We start from the raw sequence: 25,776 nt of genomic DNA, 5'->3' as shown, positions 1-25,776 counted from the left end.
CTTATGCGCATACGCTACATGATCAACTTGCAATTGTATAAGCTAGTTAAAAAACATAGACAAATTAGATTATATAGACATAGATTTTAATTATGACAACATTTGAAACAGAAGATTTCAGCTGTTTTCACCAGACTGTAGAGTTCTGTGTTGGACAATGCAATTCTATCATGTCTAAGACATAGGGGACGAACGCTACAACTGCCGAAGTCGGACGCAGTTTTTCGCGAACACTTTGGACTTAAAACAAGAACGATAAATTATATAATTTACTTTTGCATTGTTTTCAAATTTAATGTGACCTGTTGACATCTAAGGTTGTGGTTGACACAGTGCAATTGTTAAATTATACCTTTCAAGGAAACAAGAAGGGAGAAATTGAGAAAATTTTGTGTTGATAACCTTGAAAAGTCTTTACCTCGGTGAAGACAGCACTATTGTAAGAATAGAGATTAGGTTAGGAACAGATTATGCGAAATAAGCCTTATTTATTAGTCCAACCAAAACAAAGGCTGCCACTTTGACTAGATGGAAGAAAATTACGCACATACGTCAGCAAAACCTAGGAAGTGTCGAGAGATACCTCTAAAAGAAGTTATGAGAAGAATAGGTCTAAAGCCCAGTTATTCTTGATAGTTAGGGCCCAAACAAGCCATGAGACAACTGTAAAACATCTTTACATAAAAGAAAATTAGAAAATAGAGCACTTGAAAGTGAGGAAATAAGGTAGGAATGGATGTGGTCATTCGCTCCACTCATTCCTACATTTATTTTATGTTTAACTTGATGCAAGTATACCTTCAAATTGAGTTTTGTCAGTCGCTAATCCTTTCTAAGTTTTCAACAAATTTAACAATTTGAAAAATCAGAAGTTTTGGTTCTATTTTCTTAGCCCAACCGTTACTAGTGAGATAGTTACAATGTCTTCCATAACCAAAGTGTTACTATTGAAACTTCGTGTCTTATTTCCACCATCAAACACTTCTCTTATGATGTCATAAATTTTGTGAGATTCACCTAACTTTATTTATCTGTACTTGGTTGCTAAAACAGAATTTACAACAGAGAAATATAACTACACAAGCCTTTCATTAAGTGCAAACATTAACAAGTTAAAAAAACACACGAAGTAGGAATGGTTTGTTTTTGGAATTTTGGAATATCGCACAAAACCACACGAGGGCTATCTGCGCTAGCCGCCCCTAATTTTGTAGTGCAAGACTAGAGGGAAGGCAGCTAGTCATCACCACCCACCGCTAACTCTTGGGCTACTCTTTTACCAACGAATAGTGGGACTGATCGTTACATTATAAAGCCCCTACGGCTGAAAGGGCAAGCATATATGGTGCGACGGGGATTCAAACCAGCGACCCTTGTTCAGCCCATTCCTACTAGGCTGGCATGGCCAGATGGATTAAGGTGTTCGACCCTCAGATTACGAGTCGAACGCCTTAACCCACCTGGCCTTACCGGGCCTAGTAGGAATGAGCTGAACGATGGCTATACCCACTTTGAGGTTGCACAGTGTCGAAAACAACCAAGTGTTATAACGTTTCACACCCATTTTTCATCTTATTTCCTCACTTTTTGGTACTCTCATTCATACGTTCTAAGTTTTTTTTTTATTTAAAAGTAGTTTACATTTGTATATGTATATAAAGTTTAGCCTTTCGTGTGTCTGATTTCAAAAGTAATTGTGATAAACTGGCTAACTTAGTTTTGATGAGATTTCGTAGAATGATTCAAATAATTATTCCAAATAACGAGTTTAGCAATCTAAATTTTATCGTTTAACACTGTAAATGAAATCTCAACTGAGCTAGAAAGTCGATGGCCAAACACGTGAAACTTATTCCATATCAATAGTAACATTTAGTGCCGAGAGTAACACAGGGTCAGAGGGCTTAAATAATTGGAAGAAAGTAGTTTTGTAGTAGTTATCAATAAATTTCAAATTCGAAGAAAGCAGGATTTAATTACTTATCCATCCAAAATATCCTCCTGTGTGACAGCGGAAAGTTTACAGACTTAAAGTGCCAAAATTCGAGGCTCGATTCCCCGCAGTGAACACAACAGATAATACATTTATATAAGATAAACAATAAAGTCCCCAAATTTCAGAAAGTATAGCTCCCTACAGTTTTATTGTGTTTCTTTAAAACAATAACTGAGTCATTTTCTCATCAACGCTTTCCCCTCCCCCCAAAAAAAAATATTATTTAACACTGACATAAATTTACATTCGTTCTTTAGGGTTTCGTGTGCCATTTAACTATCTACACCTTTGGATGGTTTTTCAAATTAATGCATTCATACCTTATTCAATGAATATTTTCAGTAAAGCTCAAACTAAACGAAAGTTTGCTCTGTTGAGCTTGAGGTTAGCGTAAGTAGCAAAGTATTGAATTGTTAGTTAAATTAAAGTTAAACGAGAGTGAAGCCTGCTGGTTTGCTATAACTTATTGTATAGCTTATGTTTCATAAAGGATTAAAAGCCTGTAATACATCCTTCCTTATGTATAGGTAAAATCAAACCAATAACCCGTTGAAAACATACATTTCTGTATTATATGTTTAATTAACGGCACTATTTCAATGTTTTCTAAAGCATGTAAAACTTTTCAAATCTATTGTGAATAAAAAACAAAAAAACAGGTGCTTATGAGTGCCTACATTTCTTCTAGTATTGTGTTTAATAATATACGTATGGATCTATACAGGAATTTGAAAAGATATAATTCTATATCCTTGCTGTTACTAATAATTGACAGATAATCTACTTCTAAGTTATTTTTTCCTTAATTTAAAGCAATAATCAGTCTCTAATATTCTAAAAATTTAAACTTTTTTTAATAATCTACTTTTATCAGATTCCTCAACATTTATGATTTTGTTCTCTCAGCATAACTTCGTTTCAAGTGAGTTAATGGGAGATAATACAGCGTAAATTAACGTTGTAGATTTTTATCACTATAGCATAAATACTGTGACGTATTTTACTTTCAGATTTTGTCTTTCTTATAATAGGTTTTTAACAACTTGGTTTAAACTGGACTTGTGAAACTATAGTTTTGCTTTCCAATTAAAAATATGAATTGAATTTTATAATTTCTATAGATAGGACGCGGGTGACCAAAAGCAGTGATCCCCAAATTTATTTAGTCTAAGGCTCTCTTGATGTAAAGAAAAAAGTTATAGGCTTTCCAACCTATAAAGAGGCCTTAAAATGTGATTTTAAAATCCCCGCTCACTACTTTTGGATGGTGATTCGAAAACAGTGCTGTAGTAAAAGGAACCTTTATCTTCTTCCAACATACTGTCTCACTTAATTAATCGGGCCTGGCATGGCCAAGCGCGTAAGGCGTGCGACTCGTAATCCGAGGGGCGCGGGTTCGCGCCCGCGTCGTGCTAAACATGCTCGCCCTCCCAGCCGTGGGGGCGTATAATGTGACGGTCAATCCCACTATTCGTTGGTAAAAGAATAGCCCAAGAGTTGGCGGTGGGTGGTGATGACTAGCTGCCTTCCCTCTAGTCTTACACTGCTAAATTAGGAACGGCTAGCACAGATAGCCCTCGAGTACTTTGTGCGAAATTCCAAAACAAACGAAATTAATTCAACACAACTTTTAGCGACCTATTGTTTATTTATAATTAAAATTAATTGATTATCTTTGTCTTCAGCCAGTAAACGTTTTACTTTGAGAAAACAACTGTCTAAAGATTAACGTGCAAGACTGTCGATCAGAAGATTTAAGGTTTGCATCCCTTTGGTGCAAAATTGCACTCTGTACTTTAAAGCTATAAGAGTGATATATGAACTTCGATCAAAATCCAGAGTTCAACTAGAGTATACCAGGATTTGGCGATTTAACAGCTGCTAGCTGTTTCTCTTGTAATCTATCAATGTAAAATTATGACTTGCAAATACCCTTTGTTAGTTCTGGACGAATATCATAAACAAACAAACAAACTATTTCAGTAGAATCCATTATATAATGAAAGTAATTATTTCAGTAGTATAGACTGCTCAATATGTCTTTCCGCAAGACATCGTATAAAAATATAGAACTTAATAATTTAGACATTTTTTAATTGTTCTAACTAATCACAGTTGGTATTGCCTTGAAGGCCCTCGAGTGCCTCTATTTACATTTATATTTTAATTTTAGAACAATCCAATGGAACAGATAATACAATTGACATGGTACGTGGGTGTTAACTTTTCAGTAAATTAACAATGAATCGAAATACATTCCTTGGCGTTAAATATAGTCTCGCAAGAGTTGCATATTTTTCTGTGTATACTCTTACTGGTGAAGAAATTAAAGCAATCAGAGAAGCTGGATGGCAATTAATTAGTTATTTGACAAATTATTGAACTCGATTTATATAAAAAATACTCAGACAAATGGTATTCTTACAAATGTATGTGTATCTATACTTTGTTGACTTACGTACAAATAATATGTAACAAGACGTGTTTCAACGATATTGAAAGAAAACCAAACCAATTTTTCTCATGTTGGTTATGAACGTTTAAAGTTTTTGCAAGGATTGTTTGTTTCTGAATTTCGCGCAAAGTTACACGAGGGTTATCTGCGCTAGCCGTTCCTAATTTAGTAGTATAAGATTAGAGGAAAAGCAGCTAGTCATTACCACCCACCGCCAACTCTTGGGCTACTTTTTTATCAACGAATAGTAGGATTGACACTATTGAAAGACTGAAAGGGCGAGCATGTTTGGTGCGCCGGGATTCGAACGCGCGACCCTCGGATTACGAGTCGAACGCCTTAACCCACCTGACAATGCCGGGCCTTTAGCGAGGAAGATAAGTAATAATAGGTCACACATCTTCTTCCCTAATTTCAGGAAGTTTTCAGCTTTCCCGTAAAATGGTGAAGTATAATTTTATTTTAAATGTTTCCTATTTCTATTTTTCTAATTGTGACTGGCATTATTAAAAGGAAATTTCACATGTGAAAGTCGTAATGTACTCTAATGATTACTGATTATAAACCAGAGATAGTGGATTTAAAATGCTGTGCATACGAACCATTGGACCATATTGTAGCTCTGATTAAATTATTGAAACAAATGAAAATATTATTACTTGATCGTATCGTATCAACTGTTCGTTGGTAAGACAGAGGAGTTTCATTGGCCATCTCAATTACTTTCTGTATAACGTAGAGAAGTCTTTCTGTAATTCGTTTATTTTGTGAAAAGAACATAATAAAACTGACTTTATTCTACACTTACACACTTCTATTTTTGTGCCAGTTCACTTTAATACAGTTGCTAAAATGCAGGTCTTTTGTAATGAAAATAATCATTTTAGCACTAACTGACGTTTAAGGTTTTCATGTAAGATTTATTTTCTCTGCGTATTCATTTATTGCATTGCAAACATGCCATGTTGGTGGATTTATTAACTGCTTTAAAATAAATAAGGCCTTCAGTAACTTTCATAGACACGATATAAAAGTACACAAACATGGAACGGAAAACATAGCACTTACAACTTCCAAACATCGTAGCTAGAGTAAGAAAGGATCGATTTTAAGGTCTGTTTTTTGTGTGCGTTCAAATAAGTCGGCAAATCCTACTCATGCCATTACAAAAGCAGCTCATGCGGAAACAAAGAAAGCACAGTGATGTTATTAGGGTTGCTTTATACATTTTATGATATCAGGAAAAATGATAAGAAGCTGTTAGAGAGTAGAGCTCCTTAGTTGACGAAAAATGTCGTATAGTAGTATTGTACGTGTGACATCACACATGCAATACTTAGTAGTAAAAGTTGCTAGCTGTTTAACACTACCAGGCTTCAGTTGGCATGAAAACTGATAAGGCATAAGCTGCCATTCCTGGTCTTACCATAATTTTTATCATACAATAAACACCAAAACATGAAAGCATCTTGTGAAATCACGATTTATTTTATACAAAAAGAAAATATCAGTTGCGTTAATGCTTAGGATCTTATAATACTAGAATTCAAAGTTTGATCCCTTAGATAAAACAGCTTATATAGCTTGTCGTGCGTATTTTATATTATGGTAGCTTACATGGCACACAACACACTCCTAAACATATATATGTTCTATTCTCTAGTAAAGTTTGGTTTAGCAGTACGTTTCATAAAAAATGGAACAGATTTTATTATCTCTTGTTTTCTTCTTTCTTTATCATTTTACCTTCTATTCTTTTCTGGTTGTTTAATTTTCATCATTTTCACTGATTTATTTGTAAATAGATAATCACAGAAAAATATCCTACTATAATAAATGAACGTGATTTAAAGCACGTTCTCGCGATTAAGTTATGAACTTTACCAGTTTTCTTCTCTTCATTAGGGCTCTGATTTTATATACTCACATGAATGATGGATCAAAATTGTTATTTTTTTGGATACACGAGTATTTACCCAAGAAGAAACGACTGCCAAAAAGGTGGCATGTATTTTATTAGAATAAACGAAACACAGAGAATAAATTCATATTTGTAAACCAATTTCATTTCACACTTTCCCTCAGTTTTCTTAGCACTTTGAGAACTAACTTACTCAGGATAAGAGAATTTAATCGAACCATTAAGTTAGTGACCCGGAAACTATAAGCTTGCTGGTCTTTGAATTGTCAATATTAAAACTAATTACTTCTATTCGCTTACATCACATATATTGCAAGCAGTAACTCTTAATTATGCCTTGTCCTCGAACATCACAAGTTACTTATATAATCTACTGACGTTCGAGAGCAAGCTTAATTTATAGACATATATTTAAATTTAACAATTGAAAAAATAACTCCGTAACGAATATCTTTATAACCTCAAAAGCTCAATGTTACTGGTGTTTTGGAATAAGCTAGAATACTATCATTATTACAAGAGAAATATAAAGAAAATTAAATGTTTATGTTAATATTTCGGTACTTATTTTACAGCTTTTTTACTTAAGCTTTATCTCCCTGTGAGTTTGTTTTAGGTAAATATTTAATTTTAAATTAGGTGGTTTCATGAGTACTTTTGTCTAGGATGTTCTTGACAATGTTTGGGGATAATTTCAAATCTGCAGCAAATTGTCAGAGAGTCCAACAAGGATCACGTAAAGCTTTTATGTGGACTCTCTGCTCTATTTTTGATGGAGGCATGGCAGCAAAATTTAATGTGTAGTGTTAAACATTGTTTTTAGCAAGGTTTATATGTGGAGTGTTATCAAATTGATTTCTTCTAGCATATACCGGCACCATATGCTAGCTTCTTTCTATATAATTAAGAGATTGCATGGGGTTCCATGACAGTAATTCCAGACCCTAAATTTAATTATCATGTTCAATCATGCAAAACCCATGAAATTGAAAAAAATGACAAAATATTCTCCTGAACAACATCTTACGCAGTACTGTATTATTGTGAGTAGTACTGCTCTAGGTAAGAATGGTAGTAACTGCAATGCATTACAACAGCACGTTTCGTATGATTTATTCGTGTCAGCAACAAGCACTAAACTATAAACTCTACGAAACGTTAATTTTGTTGGCACGTAAATTTTAATCAAAAATAGCTTTTGAATTGATTAGCTTACAGCTTCTCTTTGACTCTTTCATCAACATTTCAGTATCTTAGAACACTAATTCTTAGCTTGGACACACTAACTGTGATAACTACATTATAACACAGTGAGAAACGATAATGAGGCCTCAATGTATGGGCTTCTAATCGTTTAGTCTCTTCTCTTACTTGATCAGGACATTTATTGCTAATCATATGATACTTAACATACTTATCAGATACTAACAGTTTCTAACTCTAAACGCGTATGTGTTTGTTTTATTGTTATTTTAACAAACTGTGTACTTCGAAGCGTTTCTTACAGTATTACATTCGTACATCAAATTGTCACAACCCTAAGCCTTTAAACCGTCTTTTATATATCCATTAAGGCTCTTAACGTGTGTAATAAACATTTAATAAATAGCCAATTGTCAGGTATTGCTTTATGTTGAAAGGTACTTATTACAAGCTTAGTTTAGCCTAACGACGACTTTTAGCATGACAACAGTTATATTAAAGTTAAGCCTGGAAATAGATCCATCCTTACAAGAGCCACTGTAAAGTAGCCAAAAGTTTTGAGTAAATACACTTCAACTTAGAGAAAAAAAATGTTCGTTATGTGTTTATTGAATTCTTCCTACTTCAGTGTATTGTGCTTTACAGGCTTTTAAACAAATTAAACCTATAAATAAATATATCGTAATTCACACAGAGAAATTGTACACGGCAAGAAATATTGTCTTATATATCAAACTGTTGTAAAGAAAGCGCGTTGCAAACATTTCACTATTACAATACTAAATACCACGTCAAGTACACAAGTTTATGGTATAAATAGGTAGAGTAATTTAAATTAATATTTATGAGCAATTCTTACATTTAGTATCTAAAACCTAATAAATTTATGTGGAATAATTACTTTTACAATTGTTAAGCATCTTAAATAATTTTATGGTCAAATCCCCAAGTAATTTCATTTTTTATAATTTTTAAATCTGCTTCGCTTAAGGTGACGACGAGAACGTGCAACTTAAGTTTATTGTGGAAGAAGTTGTTTATTTCATGTTTTTTCCATCAGATCAACAGGTATTCAAATCAGGTTTAGTCTACCAACAGTACTGAATATAGAAGTCAGAGAGGAGAAAATAGTACTAAATTCAAAAAGTTACGTCGTTAAGAGAGAAAATAAAGGAAAATCGTTTTTACGTTAGACTTCAGACACATTTTAAATTGAAATTTTCATCCAGGCGTTGACACATAACATTATTTACCCATTTAAATTTCCTAATCTCTACGCTATGCAATATTTTAATTTTTACCAACTGTATTATATTTAATCTTAACGAAAAAAGCTTTGCTTGTTCAAGACCAAATTAGTTAGACTTGGTTTACTTGACTTAGTTAAACAAGTCCAACCAAACCCACGTATACCTAGAAAAAACTGATCTCAACAGTGAAGGATCTTACGGATGTGAGGTGTCGACTGAAGCGCCCTCTTACAGGACCGTGAAAGCAGATAAAGATATGAACGTGTATGGTAAGTTCCTTATGTTTTCCCTTATCGATTCTAGTTTATGTTTATTAATAGAAGTAAACAACGCTACTGGAAAACCATGCTTGCAGGTTAATTACACTGCACAATAAAGTTTTTGCTTCTTGAACACTGTTGGGTGTTCCTTATAGATTTTTGGCTGCTGATCACGAAAATCACATCCAAATTTACATAGCATGTACTGTTTTATCGAAATCTTCAGTTTTGTCATATTTTTTCTTATATTTGTGTCCAAAAATTTTCGTTTCTCAATGCATACAAAACAATAAAGTGCAACATGTCACTCAAGATTCATTTCCTCCATTCACATTTGTACTTCTTCCCCGCAAATCTCGTTGCCGTCAGTGACAAACACGGTAAAAGGTTTCACCAGAACGTTGCTACAATGGACAAACGATATAAGGGCAACTGGAATCCGACAATGCTTGCTGACTACTGTTGGACACTGCAACGTGATGCACCGGACGTTTAATACAAACGAATCTCAGGAGCGAAACACTTTTAACTTTGTTGAACTTAATAGCGTGCCAGAAACATAAACGCAATTAAATACGTTATTGCCGGTAAACAGTTAACTGTCTATTTCTCAGAGTTCCTACGTGATGAAGCAAAACCAAAACTATATTTGTGCATACCCACCAGATACCTGTCACAATCAGCAAAAACTTTTCAAAAAAATTGTTGTGCAGTGTTATTAAAACTATTTAAAATAAATCCTAACGTTCCCAGAATAATATATATATCAAAATTAATACGTTTTTCATCACGTTTTCTTTCCGGGCTCTGAGATTCAAAATGACACAAAATAGTGTATTAACTTAGGATTAAAAAACTTTAATTGTTTTACCTTAAATTTCTCAAAGAATTTTTGTATATAAAGCAACTTTCAAAGAGGAAAATGTTGAAACTTTTATTTTGTGGATTTCCCTTTTGTTTTTTGAAAAGTAGAAAATAAAACAATCTTATTATATTAGGTCATTTATATTTGTATCAAACATATATATTGTTATTTTAAAACTTCAGAATTATAGATGTTTAAAATATGTTTCTGACCGTCTTATTGAATTTTATTACAACCATAAATAATCTTTAAGAGTTATGGCTAACATATGGATTACTTGATAAAATGGATTTATAAAGGACAACTTGCTGACACGTGTAAATCGTCCAACATGTATCTCAGAACGACAGGTATAGGTATTAACACTTTTATTGACAGAACAAAGAAAACCTATTGCGGAGATACTTTACGTCAAACAGACAAAAACCAATAGATTGTCCATTACAAATCCATTTTACCAGTCATAAGCCTTTTTATTATTAAACCCCCCAATGATACAACGGTATATGTACGGACTCACACCGCTAAAATTGAGTTTCGATACCCATTAGTGAACAAATCACAGATAGACCATTGTGTATCTTTTTGCTTAATTAAATTAAACAAATTTTCTATTACAATAATAAATGTGTGTTTGTTTGCAAACAGGTATATTTTCTACCAACCATTCTGCAGTCGAATAAAAGTTTGTTTGGTTTGTTTTGAATTTCGCGCAAAGATACTCGAGGGCTATCTGCGCTAGCTGTCCCTAATTTACACTAGAGAGAAGGCATCTAGTCATCACCGCCCACCGCCAACTCTTGGGCTACTCTTTTACCAACGAATAGTAGGATTGACCGTATTATTATAAGACTAAAAGGGCGAGCACATTTGGTGTGTTGGGAATACGAACCGCGATATTCGGATTATGAGTCGAGTGTCTTAACCACCTGGCCATGCCGGGCCTGTGACAGTAAAACCTACATCATCAGTGATATTACTAAGTACTCTTTTAAACGAATGTGAGGTTGTTCCTACCACCAAATTTTTACGTGTCTTTTTTCTTTCTCGAGAATAATTCCACTGAAAACTGACTCTCAAGAAGAAAACAAATATGCTAAAATTACATGTTCAACTATGAAAAAAATTAAAAAATAACAGAACACGAACTTTAAACTTGTATATCCAAGGTATCAATCATGAGATTGGATGCTTTTCGTTCATGGCTATGGTGAAAACTTATAAGCTAGTTGATATATATTAATTGCTGTTCAAAGCTCTTCATAAAGTCCTGAATTGTTATATTAATATAAGATTTTTATTTCCACTTATTAACGTGTTTCATAATTTCAATGGATAGAAGAATGGGTTGTTTAGGGAAGTTGGGCCAATATATAAATTGACATACCTACGTTTGCTAACCCTAGTTTTAATATAAAAAATATTCTAGATTTTACATTTATTTAGGAATTATATCCGGTTTGGACATAACACAATAATCAAGAAGTCGTTTAATAATTAAGCTATAGCTGTCCATTACTCTGTGTCACTCACATAGAATATTACGCCTATCTTACCATTGAAAAGTTTTTTTTCCGAAGTTGTACATAATATGTAAATGTAGAGAGCGACTTCTTTCTTTAACAGATCTGCTTATGTCTAAAGGCAACAATGTCCATTATGTTCAATAGGAATGACAAACAGCTCTGAGGAAGTATGACATTATAGTTTTGAGTTAATAACATAATGTTTCCTCGGGCGATACAACTTCTAAAAATGTATATAACAAAACAAATTTAACATCTTCAGTGTTGATCACTCTCTATGGTGCTAAATAAATGCATACACTGGCGTTTCGTATTAGCAACTAAAATATCCTTTTATTTTTGCTGACACATTCGTATAAAACCTCTTTCTTTCACAAACTCAGTTAGGTGAATTTAGAATTTTTTGTGATATTTCGTAACCGAATTTCCGGTTATTATACAGATCTACCTTAATTCACTTTTAGTTTTAGTTAAGAATATCACAGTCATACTGGTTGTTTTGTTTTATTTGTTTGGAATTAAGCACAAAGCTACACAAAGCACTATCTGTGCTCTGCCCACCACGGGTATCGAAACCCAGTTTTTAGCGGCATGAGTCTAGTCATACTGATCTGAAGTCTTAAGCGTCTTGAATACTCACCGCACTAATAGTACATTCAATAACAATTTCTTTTTTGTATATTAATTTAATAAATTCTTCATTTAGTGATACTTCGACTCTAACTGGCTGTGTATAAGAGCTACCATCATTATGTATCTAGACCAAACTCCTCTTTATTTTTTCTTGTATTATAGACACCTACTCCAAAAGCAGTGAACGAGTTATCCACGGATCTCTGTTTTTTGGTATTGTTAAATACATTTACATCGATGGAAATAAATATCTGTCCTATTTAACTCTGCTTTTTGTTTTACTATTATACACGTCTAAACCAAGAGCAGTGAACGCTTTTTCCTGCAGTTTTTGGTCTTGTATTTTTTACAAACATATACAAGAATGAAAACGTTTCTCTTAAAATATTTTGCGCTGTTTTTACCTATATGAAATATTTTATTCTTATTTTTTGTGATATATATTTCCGTACTTTTTTACCACCAATTTTAACATATTTTTCAATCTCTCTCCATATGCGGTATGCGCATTTTCATTCATTTCCAACTCTCAATCGATCAATACTTCATTATGAAAAGTTAAACAAAGGTAAAAAGTAGTCTTTTTTTTTTCTGTGGTTTCTATCATCATTATCCATAGCTAGCGTGCCCGCAGTCCACAGATGTTGGATATGAAAGGGAAGGTTTTCACTAGTATTTCAATCGGATCGTACGGTGTGAAATACGTAACTTCGTTGAACGCTGTCAGAGTTTCTTAGTACGCTATATTAGTTTTCTTGATATCGGGTTCAATATAAAGAAAACCAAAACTTAAAATAACGTATAAAAATAAAAATTTATTAAGTATTCCTTGAATATTTTCAGTCTATAATCACTGCCTACAAATGATTAGTCAGCGAACAGGAAGTTAGGGAAACTAAGTCTCTTACAACAAAGGTTTATGTATACATTATCTAACAAAATATACATTATAAAATAATATAGAAAAGTTTCAATTATATTTATCATGAATAACCTCATATTTTTATTAATTCTCTTAAATACACCATTAATCAGCAATAACAATAAACAGTGAAATGAAAAGCTAATATACAGACTATTGAGTACATTATATACAAACAATTTTAGAGCCTCTTGATATCGTTAGTTCTCGTCGCTAAGACAGGTAATACTCTGTCTGACCACAGTGCATCTTGACAATTGTCATGCAGCGTAGTTTTTATTGTAAAAATACTCCATCATTAGGTTGCCATGTACAAATCACAACATTGTTTTGGCATACTTTACATAATCTATCTACCAATAGTCTATGTCCATGAAATTCATAGGCAGTGATTTGACCGGTATGTCAAATACCCATTTTTTTTCACCAGGTTCTTGAAGTATGTGATAATTAAACGGGAGGTATGAATAATAACTTTCTTGTTGAGTTCATGAATTGTGGTTCTCGTTTCGGTACAAAGTCGACATTAGTGTGTAGAATAAACGGCCAAGAATATTGGTCTCATTCTAAGCAGAACTCACATTTTCTTTTGCATCCATTTTTCTGATTCATTATTCTCTACTAGTATGGTATTAATTAATGGTTATGAATACCTCATAAACATTTTGCAACATGCCGTGTACTCTTTAACATTTTTTTTTATTCATCCAAATGTCAAACATGATGGCAACTATTCCCAATAGGAACCTCTCAGTTGATCCATATCCTTTTGTTTACAATTGCGATTAAATAAAATCAATATACTCGTCAAAAATAATATAAGTTCCTGATTTTTACATATTTTTATGATGAACGTATATGAGATTTTTGACTTGGAAAGAACTGCTATATATCTTCCCGAAAGTGATAAATTATCGCTTTGTTTTGTTGTTTTGAATTAAATAAAAAGCTACACAATGGGCTATCTGTGCTCTGCTCATCATGGGTATCGAAATACAGATTTTAGCATTGTAAGTCCGCAGACATACCGCTGAGCCACTGGGGGCCAGCGCTTTGTTTACGTCACGTCAAACGATGTGAAAACGTAGCTTTAATACATTCTGTTCCAGCTGAATTTATATTAGCTGACTTTGTTTTGTAATATTTTGACCTGCCCTTTCAAAAATCGTTTCAATTTTGAATCAAGTAAAGTGTTCCTACTTTTTTCTAAGCTTAACATAGTTGATTTAACCGAATTTTGAGAAATTAAGTTTTAAATTTATAAATTCAATTAGCAGCCACTTATAATTTGAGGACTGTAAAACGACTGGTTTAAAGGTTATTCGTGAGCTGTACTTATAGATTCAAAACATAGCGAGTATCAAGGTACAAAGTAAAAAACCTTCAAACTCGTAATATTAATAACAATAAAGAGGGTTGTTCGCCAATATTCGAATGATAAACTTCAACATTGATTGAAGCTTTTTTATGCAGCTGGAAGTGACCAAATGCATAACTTAAAAACTTATTTTATCAAACTAAACACCATATACGTATAGAGTGAGTCACTGTAAAAGTAACATTATTATTTCACTTATAAGAAATACCACTGAAACTAAGAACAATTTCGAACATTTAAGAATAAATTTACAATAACTTTTTCTCTAGAAATCTTTCGGAAATCAGCGCCACACTGTTTCTAAATGATCCTAATTCTCCCTTCAATACATTACAATGAAGCTTAAATTGTTGTAATATGATTTTACATAATAAAAACTTACTTTAGAAATTTCAATAAGAAGTTCAATATACAAGACAGTGAAAATCATAGATCCGGTGGTTATGTACAACTTTACTGTCTACATTTTTAAAAACTTGCTTTAAGAACTTCAATATACAAGACAGTGAAAATCATAGATCCGGTGGTTATGTACAACTTTACTGTCTCTTAAATACACTTTCTCAAAACAAAACTTTACTTAACCTCGCATGATTCGTTTATCGTATAGTTTATTTTTTTACGGCTGTTTCTCACAGATATAAAATACAGAAATGATAAAGAATAAAAGACAGCTCGGCATGGCCAGGTGGTTAAGGCACTCGACTTGCAATCCAAGGGTTCTTTCAGCCGTGGAAGCGTTATAAAGTGACTGTGAATCCAACTATTGGTTGGTAATAGAGTAGCCCAAGAGTTGGTGGTGAGTAGTGATGATTAGCTGCTTTCTCTCTCGTCTTACGCTGCTAAATTAGGGACGGCTAGCGCAAAGGCTCACCATCCTAGCAGAACAGTAAGTCTGTAGGCTCACACCGCTAGAAATCAGATTTCGATACCCATGTTGGAGAGAGCACAGATAGTCCATTCTGCACTTTTATACTTAATTCCAAAAACAAATAACATAACATTAGCACAGATAGCTGTCGTATAGGTTTGCGCGAAATTCAAAACAAACAAAAAACTAGTTTTACGTTACATAGTCACCTGTATTAGATGTCCCTACTTTGATTATTATTAATTCTATATTTTATATCCCTACCGAGCAGACGACTTCTAGCTTCACGACACCTCTTATGTAGCTATCTTTTCGTTGTTCGTTTTTGCCATATAACAGAATAAAAACATGTATAAAGATAAGTGTGAGAAAGAAATTGTATCTGATATAGTACGTCATTCCTTTTGTTAGAAACCCGTAATGGACCAGCTACGAATTAATTATTAAAGACTGGTACAATATTATTGACAAAAATGTAACGAATTTACTTATAGTATGCTATATACATGTGTGCATGTGCGTATACAAAACATGTTTATATAAATCTCTGTTATTACAGTGTAGAGTATACATTTGTGAAACGTATAAGTAAAGTATTCTATTACATCATGCACACCTTTCTCACATCCGTTTCTCATTACCTGTAAATTTGTTCACTGAAGTTTATATTAAGTGTTCCTGGTGTTTTCGTTAAAATTAGAAGAATTCGTGCTATGTGAAACTATGTTTAAAAGCGCTTCAGTGATGACTAATTAACTCCATATGATTTCCGAGAGATTTTCTGTAAAAAAACAAAGAGATATGAAGTAATACCTTTCGAGAAATCGTCAAGCTATTCAACATTTATATCTTTTTCCCCTTTCTATAGACTGTTAGAATCCTACTCATGCGTCGTGGAAGATATTCAGTCATGTCACACTTAACAATGTATGGTTTGAATACCATTCATGGAACATGGTAAATACGAAATCCCATTTTGTTATCATAGAGTCTGTTGATTATATATGTAGGGTTGGTCAAGTTACGCAATAGGCATAATACAAATGTGCACACTAAAAGTAATCGATAGTAGAGAGTTTGGCTTTAAGAGCTGGTTGTCACTCACGTTCGTTTGTTTTTCTACCAAACAACCCCGAAAACGAAGCAACAAAACATTGCTAAGACACCAGATTAGAAAGTGAATGACGCGTCGAGCTGTTCATGTTTCTTATTATTATTTTAGCTGGGATATCTATGCAACTGCTTTATCACTAACATCAGTTTAAACCTAAATCCATACTACGTGTTTCTGGCAGTGCACAGTGCCACTGTTTTGTTGTAATAACAAATAGTAATTAAAAAAATCACAATTCTAGTATAAGCAATGCTATCACTCGTCCTGGAAGTTAGTTTGTTTTTGGTTTTTTTACAGAAATCCGGTATTCCTAAGAAAAACGTAACTACAGAGTGAAGCGCAAACGTCACCAGTCAAAAATGGAAGAACATTAGAAACTGTAACACGTAGAATACTCAATGCATTGTACACTATACAATCGCTGCTTTTAAGGAGCTATCTCGTATATTATATATAAAATGAAGGAGTAAAACAAATCAATGCATATAATATTAAATTATATTATATACATTCATAACATACAATAACTTCCAATCAGGAGAAAAAAGGGCATAAAAATAAATAAAAGTATTTTATAAATAATGTGGGGATATTTGTTTTGTTTGTTTGTTTTTGAATTTCGCACAAAGCTACTCGAGGGCTATCTGCGCAAGCCGTCCCTAATTTAGCAGTGTAAGACTAGAGGGAAGGCAACTAGTCATCACAACCCACCGCCAACTCTTGGGCTACTCTTTTACCAACAAATAGTGTGATTGACCGTCACATTATAACGATGTGAAGATATCAGGGTCAAATTTGACTAATGCAGGACAATGGGGATCATACAGCTCTACGTGAGTTATTTTTACATGACTTTCAATATCAATGTTACACCGTAAAATACATAGTAGACTTTATTATTACTGCAGTTAGTTGGAATAGTTATATTTCTGACTTGTGGTTTACATTTTATTTATCATATTATTATGCAAATGCTAGGATATGTTTCAAAGTAATGTAAATTAGAGCCTTGGACTTACGTTTAACGGAAATAAAGTTGAGTCAAAACATCTATTGATTATTATTAATTTTATATTTGATATTCTTATCGAGTCGCTCCCAGTGGCTCAGCGGTAGGTCTGCGGACTTACAACGCTAAAAACCGGGTTTCGATACCCGTGGTGGTCAGAGAACAGATAGCCCATTGTGTAGCTTTGTACTTAATTCAAAACAACAACAACCTTGTCGAGCAGCTAACCTCTAACCTCACGACACCTCCTATGTAGCCATCTGTCGTTTTTGTCATATAATAACAACAAGCCCGTGTAGTCCATTCAAGTTTCGTCATGAATATTCTGCCTAAAGAATCTAAACCATTTTGTATTTTACGGTGTGACGATAAATCCCTATATTGAAAGTCATGTGAGTGTGATGTATGTATAGCTGTATCCTTGTTTCATTCTCTGCAAACCGTACATTATTTTTACATTCACAGAATATTTCCTATTACTTGTTAATATATTCGTGTTCTGGTTAATGACTTAGAATCTAAGTCATCATATTCATAAACTGACATCTGTTCGATGTTTTAAAGTGTACGCCACTACTTCACAATCTCTTCCCATTATATATTCTTCAATGTTTAATGGATTAATCCTAATCTGTTATGATTATTTGTTAAATACCTTCAATCAATATATGATGCATATCAGTAAAAGGGCATGGTAGTCTTTAACTTGGTTCATTTATTTAATGCTTGGTCAAAAAACAATAAAAAAAGTTTTCCTATATTTAATAAAAAAACATCAATTTCATCTTTAATGAAAGTGAAATTTTTGGTCGGTACAGACACTGAGACCAGGTTTGAAAAATGTGTTCTGTGTAGAATAAACCTCGCTTAGAAAATTCTTATACTGTTAACGTGTTTTGACTTGAATGAAATTAATAGTTCGCCCATGCGTACATAGTTCAAGTTATTTAGAGCCATTTGATATGTTTAATTCGAAAATAACTTTGAAAGTTAATGAAAGTCTCACAGGATATCCTGAGTAATTAAATTAACCAAAAACGAACATTAGGTGGCTTAGTGTATTTTATCAGAGGGTATCTAATACAGCAGCGGATAGAATAAAATAGAAATAAAAGTATTTAAAACTTTATATTTGAATACTGATTTTTAATTCTACCGAGTTTGGAAATTCCCAGAATTAACAGTAAAGCACGTTTAAATGTATACTTCGTTAAAGGCGAAAATGTATTTTACTTACACTCAGTCGTACAGCTTAACCAGAAGCACGTATGTTGAGTTTCTCGTGGAATCTTGTTCCTTAATTAAGTCGACCAAAATTCATGTTACTTGTAGTGTGAAAAGGTTCGACCGACAATTGCACATGATCTCTGCAACACGTTTCTTTGTCGTGAAAAATAAGTTATACATTGAAACGCATAGAGTTTAGAGCATATAACTAGAAATTCCTTAAGGTATGCACGTAAAATTTGAAACACAGAAACGTATTCTTTAAATTTGTCACAGCGTTGATAATAACTTTCAGCGCTTTGTATCATTAATTGAAACTAATCAAATCATAAACAACATAACTGAAAATATAACTAAAAATGACAATGAAACGATTTGGACTTTGTTTATAACAATAGAACAAGCAAGATCTACAGTTCGTTTTCTATTGGCTATTTTCGACAAACTATAATTTATAATTTCGAATTTGTCTTTAACAATGGAACAATTAAAATATAGACTGTTGAAATTTAATTGAATGGACGGCAGCTGCTTGAAGACGAAAGGCGGAAGTCTTTTGAAATGTCGTCCTCCACGTTAATGTTTCTGCAACAAGCAGTTGCTGTCCACTCAACTAAGTTTCATCATGGATACTCTGTCTAAAGAACTTATGAAATAATACAATATTGTTTGTTACAATGACCATTTGAAATAAAATGAATTACTATATATTATCAATAGAACAAAATCAGAGGCTCGATTCCCCTCGGTGAACTCACCAGATAGCCCAATGTGGCTTTGCTCTAAGTAGACACACACACACACAAATACACATCAATAGAACAAATATATGTTTATGGCAAACGCGTTTCGCTAGCGGGATGAAGTTTTAATAAATTATATCTGTCATAAAATATTAGTAATAGTCTTATCAGACATAGTGTTGCTAAACTATCGTAAACTTCCAAGAAGAAAGTCACCCCTAAGGAACTTAATAAACAATATAGTGTTTAGAATTGCAGAATAAGTAATAAAATCATCGTATTATGATAAACGTAATTAACTAAGACATACACTATTTGTCTTAAAGAGTGTTTTTCTATATAGTAAGATTTTGAAATGAACATTGTTTTCCTGTAACCGTGTTACTGTAAGAGTATGCCATTTCGCTCGATCACATATACTGTATACTTTCAACTGACAAAGACGTTTGAACAGTTTGGTTGTTTTTGTTCTTTTTAATTTCGCGCAAAGCTACACGAGATTTATCTGCGATAGCCGTTCTTAACTTAGCAGTGTAAGACTAGAGGGAAGTCATCACCACCCACCGCCACCATTAGGTTTTTACAAACGTTTGAACAGGTTTCCCCAGGTGATTTGCTACTATGATTTTATTCTAACGTAAATTGTTATTTGGATCAGTTTCTTAATATGTTCTCTTCTTGTACAGATTGTCGGCATCAACTCTCGAATCTAAAAGTGAAAGCTATTCTGCTCTGAACTTTTTACACTAAAAGTTAAAATGAAGTTTCTATTATTTCTTCTCATTCTAAAAGTTCATTTGAAACTAAACAAAATATTCTACTCACTTACGTAGTCCATTAAAACACTTCTTGCATCTCAGTTTTTTAAAGCGTTCATATAATCTGATTTTTATATACATTTCTCAAAGTTGAACCGAAACCGTTACTTTTGTGTTCTTTGCTTGCCAAATAATCAATGACTTATGCTTTTTCTTTTTTTTTTTTCAATTAAAAGTGTAAAAGAAAGGACATCGTCGTTTGTTTTGCTTTTGTTTTAAAACTTAGGTCTGGCTAACTTTTATAGAATGATTGTCTGAATTTCTTAATCTGATTGCTAGTTTTGCCCGAGGGAAAGCCAACAATAGACGGAATAGACCGGATGTACGAGATTGGTGACCACATAAACTTGACCTGTATTTCCAGACCTTCGAAACCTGCAGCAGTGTTGTCCTGGACAATAAATGGTCGACCGGTGAGATATACTTTCTCGATCTGGAAACAAAACAACAGCACTTTAGGAGTTTAAATATATTTGTCCAGTGTAATATAGAGAAAGCCTTATTACTAACAATTCTTTAATTTCGATAGTCTATAACACAGAACAAACTAAAACTAACCTTCGGGACAACCTTATATTTTTCAACTTTAGTTTCCCACTGTGAAGTCCACCATTGACACAATGGTAAGTCTGTAGGTTTATAACACTAGATATCAGGTTTTGATACTCGTGGTGGGCAGAGCACAGAAAGCCAATTGTGTAGCTTTGTGCTTAAAAATAAAACAAATAAACAGACATATTGCGAATCTAATGCAGTATTCTCTCTCGATATTGTAAGTCTACAATCCCTTCCGGAAATTAGGAAAAGCTGTATTTTCAATAGAATGAGAAATGTCGTGTTGTTTTGATATCATAAAGAAAACAGGTTCTAGAAATAGGTGTACATAGGTGACAAATATAATTAGTTGTTAAAAATAAGAAACATAAAAGTGTGTTATGCAAACGATATCACGCATCCATCGATGAGATAGTGGTAAGCTTGATGGCCTAAATTGATTGAATTCTATGTTTGATTCTCGCAGTGAGCATGGTACAGAAAATTCATTGTAAACTTTTGCACTTGTCATCAAAAAATAATGTAATTCTTTGTGGCTGATTTCATTGTAACGAGTTCCCAGCTAGGACAGCGATAAGTCTACAGATTTACAACGCTAAAATCAGGAGTGCGATTCCCCTCGGTGGACACAGCAGATAGCTCGATGTGGCTTTGCTGTAAAAAAAACACGCAAATACACACTTCGTAGATAAATTATTTTAATGTTTGGAATGATTAATTCACTAGTTTCTCTAACAAATTCGTTATCTTAATTAATGTTTCTTTGAGGAGATTAAAACCAAAGTAAAATTGGAACTTAAATTACCTCATAACATGAGTGACGTTCAGAGAAACAGAGACTATCAAATGTAATAACTAAAATGTTCAGTTGTTGAATCTGTAGCAGATTCGAAGGATGGACTGTGGATGAACAGACAGTCAAAAGAACTATATTGATACTACTGCTAATTTAATGAATATTAAGTCGATTAAAAAAAAAAAGACATAATATTGGTACTGACGATAAATATTTGAATAAATATTGACAAACTACAATTTAAACATTAGCAAAATAGACAAGTCACGTCAGAAACATGCGTCGAATTAAATACATGACGTAAAAGAAATACGACACGAAAATATCTGAAACATAATAGAGTTTGTTTGTTTGTTTTGGATTTTTGCGTAAAGGTACTCGAGGGCTGCCTGCACTAGCTGTCCCTAATTTAGCAGTGCAAGACTAGAGAGAAGGCAATTTTTTGAAAAACTGAAACATTACTTCCATATTAAAGAGAAGAAAATACAAGGAGATTTTTTTACCAAGTAATATTTGTAACGCAATTCTTATTGCACACTTTATGAGCATTAATTATATCATAAATAACGACGTTTTCAGCTAACTCGTAACTTTTATCCTTCAGACAGTAGTTGCGCTATGAATGACGATATTTCAAACTACTTTATTATTGGGTCCAGCATGGCAAAGTGTGTTAAGGCGTGCGACTCGTAATCTGAGGGTTGCGGGTTCGCATCCCCTTCGCGCCAAACATGCTCGCCCTTTCAGCCGTGGGGGCGTTATAATGTGACGGTCAATCCCGCTATTCGTTGGTAAAAGTGTAGCCCAAGAGTTGGTGGTGGATGGTGATGACTAGCTGCCTTTCCTCTAGTCTTACACTGCTCAATTAGGGACGGCTAGCACAGATAGCCCTCGAGTAGCTTTGTGCGAAATTCAAAACAAACAAACAAACTATATTATTGTTTGAGCAATGATATTCATAAATCATATTTTTCAGCTCACGCTTGTATTTTCTATGTTCTAGACATTTTTTATCAACAAATAAAATATTTGTAGCTCATATTTTTATCACAGTTCTATATTCTGGTTACGCATCATTACATCACCAATGTTTGTATGAATTCCTGCTAATTTTCTTTTATAATATCGTTGTTAGGTAAGATGGTAAAAACTCACCACGTAACTGGGAACCCCAAATAAACATTAAACATGGAACGTGTTTGTGTGTTTTCTTCCAGCAAATCCACATTAGACTATTTGCTGTGTCCACCGAGTGGAATCGAACCCCTGATTTTAGCGTTGTAAGTCCGAAGGCTTACCGTTGTTCCAGAGAGGGACAAGCATAGAATGTGAAGTAGGACTCTCAGGAATATTATTTCAGCTCCTTTAACTTCTAGCAATCTTTCTCGCTTAAAGCAGCATACCTGTGGTATATATATATAAATTTTATGTTAAAACAACTTGACGTTTAATATCTATTTTAGTTCGCATATTTTATTTTCTTGGAAAGAACTCGGAGATTGCGTTTAACGACATTATTTAAAACAAAAAACTAGCATGTCGTTTTTATTTACAGAATCTGATTTCCGATGATACAGGCCTGCGATTTTAAAGTTCCTAAAAATTGTTTTGGGTTTAATAACGGATTTTCCTTAATTCAAATACACAGATTTGGAAAATAATATTCATTTTTTCTATGAATGTTTTCTTGCAAATCAGGAAGAAAAAGTTATTCTACTGATTTCAAATTATTATTTCGTTTACCACAACGAACATTTTTTAATACTGTTTTTGGGTTCTAGAACTATCGATAAGGCTGTCACGTATAGACTGGTCTTGAGAAATCTTTAACCAGTAGTTGTCAACATGTTAAGCATAACAAAATCTGAGGCCTAGCATGGCCAGGTGGTTAGGGCTCTCGACTCTTAATCTGAGGATAGCGTGTTCGAATCCCAGTCACACCAAACCTGCTCACTCTTTCAGCCAGGGAAGCGTTATATTGGGACGGCTAGTCCTACTATTCGTTAGTAAAGGAGTAACCCAAGAGTTGGCGGTAGGTGATGATGACTGGCTATCTTCCCTTTAGTCTTACAGTGCTAAATTAGGGATAGCTAGCGCAGATAGCCCTCGTGTAACTTTACGGGAAATTCATCAATCAAACAAGTAAAATATGACATGACTTCAATAAAATAATTCATTTATATAAAGGTACATACGACGTTTTGCGAAAAATCTATACGTTATGGAGAAAAATGGATATCATTTTCGGATTCAGCACACAGGAATTACTATAGAACAGGTGAATATTTGAAAACAATAAAACATCATAGGCTTGTGAAATTTGTCTTTTTTACGTAATGAATTAAGCAAAATGTTAAATAGCATAATCGAAATGAGTAGATATAAAAAACGTCAAGTTTTAGTTTTATTGAACAACCGTCATCTGACTTAGAACACAACCTGTATGACTAACAGAAGGTGAGGAAAATATTGGAGCAAAAGGAGCGAAAATTAAATGCGTAGTTTTTGATACAAAACTTTAAAACTTTATAGGATAAAACTATTTTAACTACAATGTTCTTAGATACTAAGTACCCTTTACTTCTTAAACGAAGCACAAATGTCTACGCTGCATACATTATATGAATTGATATCAGCATCCATATTACTTAAATGTCTTTATATTGCACAAAATATTATAGAATCTGGTATTAAAAACATTACTTATGTGAACATAATAACATCTTTTCTGAAAAACCATTGGCTAGTTTGTTGAAATCCCTCTTTACGTAATGTATATTTTGTTTACACCAAATGTTTAAGTTCCTTGGTGTATACTTGAACAAATTCTCTATTTAATAGAACTTGTGGACGAATAACTCGTTTGTAAGTGTAATGTTTAGCCCTTTACTCTCGGATGCTAACCGATTATTTTTTCTTGTAGTGATAATTTGGAAATTGTTTTAGTCTGATCGATATTATAAACTAGTCAAATCTTTTATTTATGTTTTTCATTTAGTTAGACATGTATTGAAAGTTATTTATCTTTCGGGTTTATATTATTTGTTTAACGAGGTAAGTAGTAGAAATTACTCAGCCATCTTGGTATTAGTATGCAATTTCGCCTCTTTCTAATGATTTTCTAATTTCACTTTACGTAATACTTAACAAATGAGCTTACATTAGTAATAAATTTGACATCATATTTTGTACGAAAAATATTATTTTAAATCTGTCTTTCAAAAATCGACTTACGACAGAAGTTGGTACCGAGTATTCATATATGGTAATTCGTATAAAAAAAACATGAAGTAAAGCTCAGATTAGATGTCATAAATTATAAGAAAAGTTAGCTGGAGCTGAGTTTCTTCGTTGTGGTCGTAGTAGCTAAAACAGACAAACGGATTGGAGGAATAGTTATTACCTAGTTAGTACAGTTAGTATTATATAGTTAGTTACAATGCTCATTTTTTGTGTCACTGTTCAAGTTTATACAACATATCAAACCAAATCTACTCTCCAGAGGTTCTCCTTATGTCGTTATTTTACATGCAGAAACTTTTGAAAATTATCCTTTTTACACACGGTCATGTACTCACACACATACTCTTTCTATGAATATATATATATGGAGAGAGCGAGATACCAGCCGTTATATGATGTTAACATGTGGTATTACATTGATGGCAGAAAGAGGTAATGGTTCAAGCTTGAGAACCGAAGTCGTAGTGAATTTTTCTTATTAGTTGTTGCGCTTATTTACTCGCTAAAGAAAATTTCCTTTATAGGTAAGAGCTTAGCATATTCAAGGCTCAACAAATATCGTACTTTCATTAAGCAATATAAAACATTTAAAGCACTGTATCTTAGAAAGATTTTTCACTTGAAGAAGACCTAGGAAGGTCGAAACGTTGTTCTCTCGTTATAAAAAAAATTATTAATACCCATACCAGCTGTTCTGAGATACATTTTTATTGCAAATTGGTTTCTCGTCATTAATAATTTAAAGTACTGTGGAAGTTTTTAAATTTCCAGCTTTGAAAATGTCTAATAATTGTATTCTAGGATATTCTAATAAATATTATTTTATTGATAAAAAATGTTTAACAGTTTGAACAAGCCAACAATACCTATAGGTAAATAAACATTTTTTAGCAGAGTTTTGGTGATTTGAGTGCAGTTTATCTCGGAATATTTTTTTATTTTTTTAATTATTCTGATAAACTTCAAGGTATCATTCGACTCACTTAAAAAC

General features: G+C 33.1%; 1 protein-coding gene across 1 annotated transcript in view; it reads left to right on the top strand.

The window, feature by feature from the left end:
* The window catches only part of LOC143232336 (uncharacterized), a 118,634-nt gene that overhangs the window by 82,958 nt on the left and 9,900 nt on the right, over positions 1 to 25,776 (top strand). Inside the window, exons 3-4 of the mRNA XM_076467636.1 lie at positions 8,959 to 9,094; positions 20,471 to 20,604. Coding sequence (XP_076323751.1) covers positions 8,959 to 9,094; positions 20,471 to 20,604 — 270 coding nt within the window. The remainder of the gene's footprint in view (positions 1 to 8,958; positions 9,095 to 20,470; positions 20,605 to 25,776) is intronic.

This window comes from Tachypleus tridentatus, chromosome 1 (assembly GCF_004210375.1).
Source record: "Tachypleus tridentatus isolate NWPU-2018 chromosome 1, ASM421037v1, whole genome shotgun sequence".
Taxonomy (NCBI): Eukaryota; Metazoa; Arthropoda; class Merostomata; order Xiphosura; family Limulidae; genus Tachypleus; species Tachypleus tridentatus.
Note: the sequence above shows the minus strand (reverse complement) of the source record. Positions and strands in the feature narration are given on the sequence as shown.